The 7,283-nt window shown below is 36.6% G+C and overlaps 1 protein-coding gene across 1 annotated transcript; it reads right to left on the bottom strand.

Annotated features, from left to right (window-relative positions):
• Positions 1 to 5,620: 5,620 nt before the first annotated feature.
• Positions 5,621 to 6,871, bottom strand: LOC134848526 (ankyrin repeat domain-containing protein 65-like). Its single transcript, XM_063866026.1, has 2 exons — positions 6,730 to 6,871; positions 5,621 to 6,287 (listed from the first exon to the last, which is right to left on the bottom strand). The coding sequence occupies exons 1-2, from the start codon at positions 6,833 to 6,835 to the stop codon at positions 6,061 to 6,063; spliced, it is 333 nt and encodes a 110-aa protein (XP_063722096.1). The 5' UTR covers positions 6,836 to 6,871; the 3' UTR covers positions 5,621 to 6,060.
• Between the last annotated feature and the right edge of the window lie 412 nt (positions 6,872 to 7,283).

Here is a 7,283-nt window from a genome sequence, read left to right on the forward strand (position 1 = left end):
TGCTTGGGGTGGGTTTTTATTCAGATTAGTTTTAGAACGATTATTTGCTCACTTGCGGGCTCGATCTATGGGCCTACGTGGTCCCGCTAGGGGCGCTCACAACTACATAAATTTGATCGGCTGGTCATTTTGAACCGAGTATTTCTAGTTTGCTCGATTTATATTTTGAGGCTGAAGGTGTACGGCAATTTATTTACGCTTGACGAATTATCCCGCACTACAAAATTGTTCCAAATTGAATTGAAGCAAGCTACAAGATTTTATTAATTTCAAATGCGATTCAAATTTAAACACTTAAGAATTGGTTTATCAGTTTAAAATTTATAGCTTGTCAATATTTCATTAACCAAAAACTATCCGAGACCAGTTAAGGGGCAGTCGGAACATTCAGGACTTTGCTTAAGTAGTCTTGTTTTAGCATATAGTAAAGTGCTAATTGAAATAAGTACAAGTCTTTTCTCAATTTGGAACAAAATCTAAGACGGATTTTGTTGCCTCTTAGACATTGATAGCTCGAACTATAACGCGCATTGATAATCTCAAATTGAAGAAGGTCCTTGTAGAATTTTGTTTTGTGGAAGTTCCTCCAACTATCAAATCGAACGCTACTCATAGACATTAAACGGTTTTCAGTAATTTTACGAGCGGTCCTGTTAAATTTTCGGACTTCATCGTTTTTTTTCTTCAAAATTTCGAAGATTTGCTATTCGTTATGGAAATCCAAATCCTTCTGCAATGTTTTTCATGCAATATTTTATTACCTAGTTTACAGTAAGCCAGTTGGTTTCCAACTTTGTAAAAAGTTTGGAGCAGCAAACGTATCATATGTGGCGAAGTTCTAGAGAAACGCATTTACACTTGCGTTCAATTTAGCAACAACTTTGGAAACTTTTTACTTTTTTAGCCCCCGGTCCTACTCAATGCAGGACCAACCGTGGGGGGGGGGATGTCATCACTTTCGCCGTAGCCGGTCCCACTTTGAGGAGGCGGATGACTCTGGGACCCCTCCAACCATGACCGTTACTCGTTGGAGGGGTTTTTACTCGTTTTTATGATTCTTTGAGGTACTTCGGACTTAAATAAAAGCACAAGCAACCCCCTTCCGCATCCAAGTCCAGTCGAGTTCCCAAATGCATCTGTTATCATTGTGAAAAGTCAGACATTTGGGAATACTTAATAGCCCTTTTGTATTTTACCTCAATAGTTCAAACACCATCTGCACTTTTAAAACACTTTGCGCAGTTTGATCACGTGACTGGTGTTTATGACAGGATGGTCTTGATATGAATATGATATGACTATTCGCTGAACAGTGTCAAAAGCAGTCATGTCAAAATGATTCAGATGGCTACATGAAAAATTATCGGGTCTTAAATCCGACAAACCCATGCCTAAAGTGAATGCTTTCGCTCTTAGGCTTTCCAATGCACGTTTATTGACAACGTTGGTTTATTGACAAGGTTGACTTCAAAATCAAATTTTCAAAACATTTTTTTCTTTCTAATACGGTATATTTGAGAAATCGAACAACGTCTTACAAGACGATTTTAAATACTATATTTTTGGCTATATTTGTTGCTATATTTGTTTCTATTCCCTCTCATTTTACCCATTTGAGAAGAAATCAGATGTCACTAGCCAGTAACGAGGAAAAGAGTGGGGTAAATTGACATATAAATAGATGAGCAGCAAATGATGGATGAATAGCTAGTTAGCTAGTTGGTTAGTGAGGCTCGTTACTACCCTTATTATATCTGATTATGAGTTATAATTGAACGTGGGAGTGACGCGATTGTGAATGTGGTAGTAAAGTGACATGATAAGGTTCTCTTAGTGGGTGTTCCCCCCCTGCTTATTACTACCCGTACCGAACTTTTTGGCCATAATCATATCTGATCATTGTAAAATCATGCAAAATTCATGTCTGTTACAGATGTGCAGCATGTCTATATTCGGCATGCACATACCTGCATCAGACCTGCATCAGGTGTGCTAACTGAAGATATGCTCACACCTGCAGCATGCATGATCATGCCTGAACTGAATATGCTCACACCTGCCGGATACATGATCATACCTGAACTGAACATGCTCACATCTGCAGGATACATGACCATGCCTGAACTAAACATGCTCACACCTGCAGGATACATGACCATGCCTGAACTAAACATGCTCACACCTGCAGGATACATGATCATACCTGAACTAAACATGCTCACATCTGCAGGATACATGACCATGCCTGAACCGAATATGCTCAAATCGGTATCTTCAGTATTATAAGATTATTAAAGATATGGTTAATTTGTAACAACATCATAAACTCAGCTTGATAATGTGACACTTACTTCAAATTTTTAGTTTTTTTTCAGATTTTTTCTGACATCGGTGAAGTTTTTTGTTGAAAATTGACAGTAGTGGGTAGATGCATCTTTCTTTAATTGCAAGCAGGGAGTCGTTGGTAGCGGGGCGTGTGGATACTTTTCTCTGTTTCCTGACAACATAAAACTAATTGTTAGTCAAAACCTTTAGCTAAATAAAACAAAATTAAATTTCATTCAAAAGTATTTGCGCTCGGGGTAGGTCACAATATGTAGTTTGTTCAACATGCAAACATTCATTACATTATGACAACGTAAAACGTAAAATTAGTCTTTCAAAATTGAAATTCAATTGTGGGGAGGGGGTGTTAAAGAGCCGAAAAAAGTTGTTAATGCCAAACGGGGTTCCACTGGAATCGAGATTATCAAAAGACCTACAAAAACTTAGAGGAACTGAATTAGTTACCTGGACATTGACTACAGCCCCCTCGTGTAGCAGCAATTTGAGAATGGGGGCGTGTCCATTCTGACAACACAGATGCATCGGGGTCCAGCCCCGCATCCCAGGCCAGTCAGGATGGCCGCCCTTGTAAGAAAAAAAACGATTCTATCAACTTCTGAAGGCAAAATACGCACAAAATAAGGCTTGCATCAGTCTGTGTTTATATTGTGTCAGTTTTTGTCCGTGTTGTGATAATCGAAAGCCTAGAATTTTGGGACTGTGGCATATTTGATAGTTTTAGTAACTTAGGCACAGTTTTTGTCGAAGATGAGTAAAAATGAACGGAAGTTATGTTTCGCGGAAAATTTTTTGGATTGTGATTTTTTAACTCACATGTACGTTCTAATAGACGTTTGAAATTAGACTAAACCCAAAAATTCAAAACCTGTTTTTCTCGATACTGAGAAAATGTTTGCATTTCGTTTGAACACGATTGAGGCTTCGCCAGACTGAATTATCTTTTTACCCGGTGTAACGCTAATTTTTTTGTGGTAGAAATCAAATATCGTAGAGGGTGTTACAAGACGACTTAAGAGCCAAAAAAATGTTTGCTCAAACTTAGAAACAATTGAACTCAATTTCAGCTTACTTATTCTCTAAAACGTGTTGCTCAGTAAAAAACAAAACTTTGTCGATTAATTGGCCGTTTTATTACGTGTATCAATTTACTCTGTCACCACAGCTCAAAATATTGTAGAAAAGAAGCCAAAGATTGAAAAAAGAAGCAAAAAATTTTTTTTGAACAACACAATCTGGAGTGAAAACGCTCAGCCTACAACACAGCAGAAAAAGAACTTTCTTCAGCAAAGTAAAACAATTAATCCAACAAATACTTCGTCTGTAGCTTTGGAGAATGACAAAGAAGGCGCACATTCAAGACGACTTCGGAGACAATGGAGACGGAACCTATGGGGAGATTAAGGTAAACCAAAAAAGCTCAACTCAAACTGTGTCTTATCCAATTAAAACACGGAGTCGCCTTCCCGGATTGCTGAAAACACTGAAAGTTTTTTGTTAATAACTAACTAAAGATGTCCAAAACCGCCATATAATTGCCTGTCGGAGAAAATTTTGTTGAAATTCAGATCTAAATAGCTTTTCGGAATAGATAAGAAAACGGCGATCTTAAGAAATATCGATCGATTTTTTTTTCGTTCTTAAAGCAACCCCTCGCATTACCTCATAAGACAATTTTTGTATTTTGGTTGTCTATAATTTAATTAAGGGCGGGGAATTTTTTTCGGCTATCCGGGTATTTGGCTCTGTGACACGCCACCGTACCACGGAGACGCATTCCCGGATAGCCGAAAGAAATTCCTTCCAGAATATCCCAAAAGTTTCAAGGCATTAAATGTTAGTGTGGCTGATCATACTATTTATGCGTAAGAATTGCATTGCTTGTATAGTTTTGCACTTTTGATAAATTGCTTCAATTTACATTTATTTTTGTCGGCTATCCGAGATCAAAAAAAAACTTTTTGGCTTTCCGGGAACTATGAGGCTAATGACTTGACTAATTATTAATGAATTAATGATGTAATAATTTCCCAGTAGATTTATTTCAGCTAACCAGATCAGGCGCTCTTAATTTGCTGATTTTCATTTGGGCGGTTTTTGATTTTTTTTCGAAAGGTTTGACTACGTTGTTTTAATAGACCAATTTCGTATTCCGAATCTCAAAGTTCTCCCAAAATAAAGAAAATCTATTTTCATCAATTTTCGAGCAGCAGAAATTTTTTTGATAAACAGGTCAAAAATTGTCTTTAAATTTTGTTTGGAATAATGAGACAAAGAAGTCCCATTTTTTGGCACAATCCGCTCAGAAATTTTATGCATAAACGCAAACGGCGCTTTTAGAAAAATTTAAGGGTTGGTCAACCAAAAAAAAGACCAAAATGGGCCTTTTATCTGAATCGGGCCGCCCACTCCCTCCCTTTTCAATCCGCTACTGAATGACATGCATTTATTTCTCAATCGAAAACAAAATTAAATTTACAAATTATAACCGAAAACCTTCAACAATTCACAAAAAGAAATTTGGCCTCGTTCTGTTTATGCTAATTCACTTATTTTAGATGTTTAATAAGTTACTTAGTTACTTAATCCCCGCGTTAATTACTTAACTATATGGAAAATGCTAGTAATACATTAGTTTTGCAATACCATAAGCACAGAAAATTACATGAAGGTCTATGATGATTGATTTTTCATAAATGGGGAAATTGTTTTCAAAAATTTTCCATTAACTCAAAAACTTGGTTTTTTTAATTGAATTTATTAAAATTTTGGGTTATGTTCGTAACCGAACCTAAGTGACAAACCTTGGCTTACTCAAAACTAGAGTCACTGAAGGTTGGACGGTTTTGCATTTACAATGCTTAGGAAACGCCCTTAATTGACTTAATGTCATCTTACACACATCATATAATGAAAGCATTAAAACTTTTAAATTGCGGCAAAATTTTCAAAGATGGATATGATCAAAATTCAAAACCTGTTTTTCTCGATACTGAGAAAATGTTTGCATTTCGTTTGAACACGATTGAGGCTTCGCCAGACTGAATTATCTTTTTACGCGGTGTAACGCTAATTTTTTTGTGGTAGAAATCAAATATCGGAGAGGGTGTTACAAGACGACTTAAGAGCCAAAAAAATATTTGCTCAAACTTAGAAACAATTGAACTCAATTTCAGCTTACTTATTCTCTAAAACGTGTTGCTCAGTAAAAAACAAAACTTTGATTTGAACTGACCTTGGAAAGTAATGTTTTGGCGATGTCTTCATCACCCCTCTGAGCCGCGTAGTGCAAACATGTCCAGCTATCTTTGGCCGCCCCCACACAATTGGCCCCCTTCTTCACAAGAGCCTCGAAGGCCGAATGTCTACCCTATGCATTAGGTCTCAAATCACAATCATCCCAATTGGCATGAATAAAAAAAATATATTTCAGCTTTCTCCCATCATAGTCCCACCAGCATTTTACAGCCTCCCCCCTCCCCCTCATATGACAAAAATCGTAATATTATGGGACTTTATTTTTTGTTAATAGGCTTGGGGAAAGCGGTTTTTGCTTATTTTCCATTAGACCTGTACTAACGTATTTGCATCAACTTTTTTCGTACGACTTGACTTTCAGTTTGATTTCAATACAGTACGCAGACGATCTAGAATTTATCTATATTGAGAGAACTTGAATTTTTATATCAGTTTAAAATATCTCTATTTCATCGATGTTCAAGTCATTTGAGACATAATCAACAAACTTTCCTGAGCACACGCGAAGTGTATCGGTCGGAATCCCGAGAAGTCCTCGGAGTCTACGGGACAGCCTCGGTCCACGAGGAAGTTGACAAGGAAGTCGTGGCCATACCAAGCGGCCAGGTGCACAGCTGTCATTCCCGCTTTCGCCTCGTACGAGTCGAGAGTTTCAGAATCAGTCGTTCGGCACCTTATGTTCACTCCTGAAATGTCAAGATTGCGAAACTATGTAAGATTCATTTCACTTTTTTCAACCTATCAACCAATTATAAAAATTTTCGAGATCTCGGTTTATAAAACGCGCAAAAAATCGGCTAACTTATAACATCAGGACTGTTTTATTATTTCAGTTAATTTTTTTCAGTTTTCCAAACGAGCAAATTTTAAAAAGATAGGTAAGCGTTCCATTTTTGATTGATTTTGATCGTTCGAGACGACTTTATCAACACTTTGAAATATTTGTGAAATTTTTTTGTGAAATGAATCTGAAATAACTGTGAAAGTTAATTGCTAATTAATTCTGAAATAATTGTGAAAATTATTGTGAAAAATTCTGAAATAATGTGAAAATTAATTTTGAAAAAATTCTGAAATATTGGAGAACATTTGTAAAATAATTGCAAAAAACAATTGTGAAAAACTAACCTTGGTGATAGTATCGCTTAACCAGCCCGTCGCACCCATTTCTCACTGCATTCAGAAAGTCACGCTCCGTTCTGTCCAAATTAGCTGTTGGTAAAATCTGATACATGACGATTGCAATTGAACAATCATCGTTTCAAACTGAGCTCACAGCATAATTTAAAAAAAAAATCCGTCAGTTTTCAAGATACAATCTACAGCAGTTTCTTTGATTGTTCTAAGCGCTGACACGGTTTTTCAGCATATGACTACTCTCTAAAATACACTAATGGACAAAATTAAGCTCACACACAAGATTTTATTCTCTGAAATGCCTGTTTTAAATGTCCATTTTGGACAAACTTTCCTATGAAATTCAGTAAAACTTTTACATAGACCAAGAGCAACTGATCCGAGGTACCCTCTATGAAACTATCAATATTTGGTTTCAATGGCTTACAAACTTAACCTGGGTTTGAAAACTCCAATTTTTTTTTCATCTGCACTAAGTTTTGCATCGTAGTGAGCTCGGATTGACCTCCATAAATGCTAATCAGACAATTTCTAAACTAAGACAA

Source organism: Symsagittifera roscoffensis, chromosome 6 (assembly GCF_963678635.1).
Source record: "Symsagittifera roscoffensis chromosome 6, txSymRosc1.1, whole genome shotgun sequence".
Taxonomy (NCBI): Eukaryota; Metazoa; Xenacoelomorpha; order Acoela; family Convolutidae; genus Symsagittifera; species Symsagittifera roscoffensis.

What these genes read in the sequence shown, in the direction of transcription:
- LOC134848526 (XM_063866026.1), bottom strand. Translation starts at nt 6,835, where the DNA reads ATGTATCAGATTTTACCAACAGCTAATTTGGACAGAACGGAGCGTGAC. An exon ending in TAAGCGATACTATCACCAAG is followed by an intron (nt 6,288 to 6,729) that starts GTTAGTTTTTCA and finishes TTGACATTTCAG; the next exon opens with GAGTGAACATAAGGTGCCGA.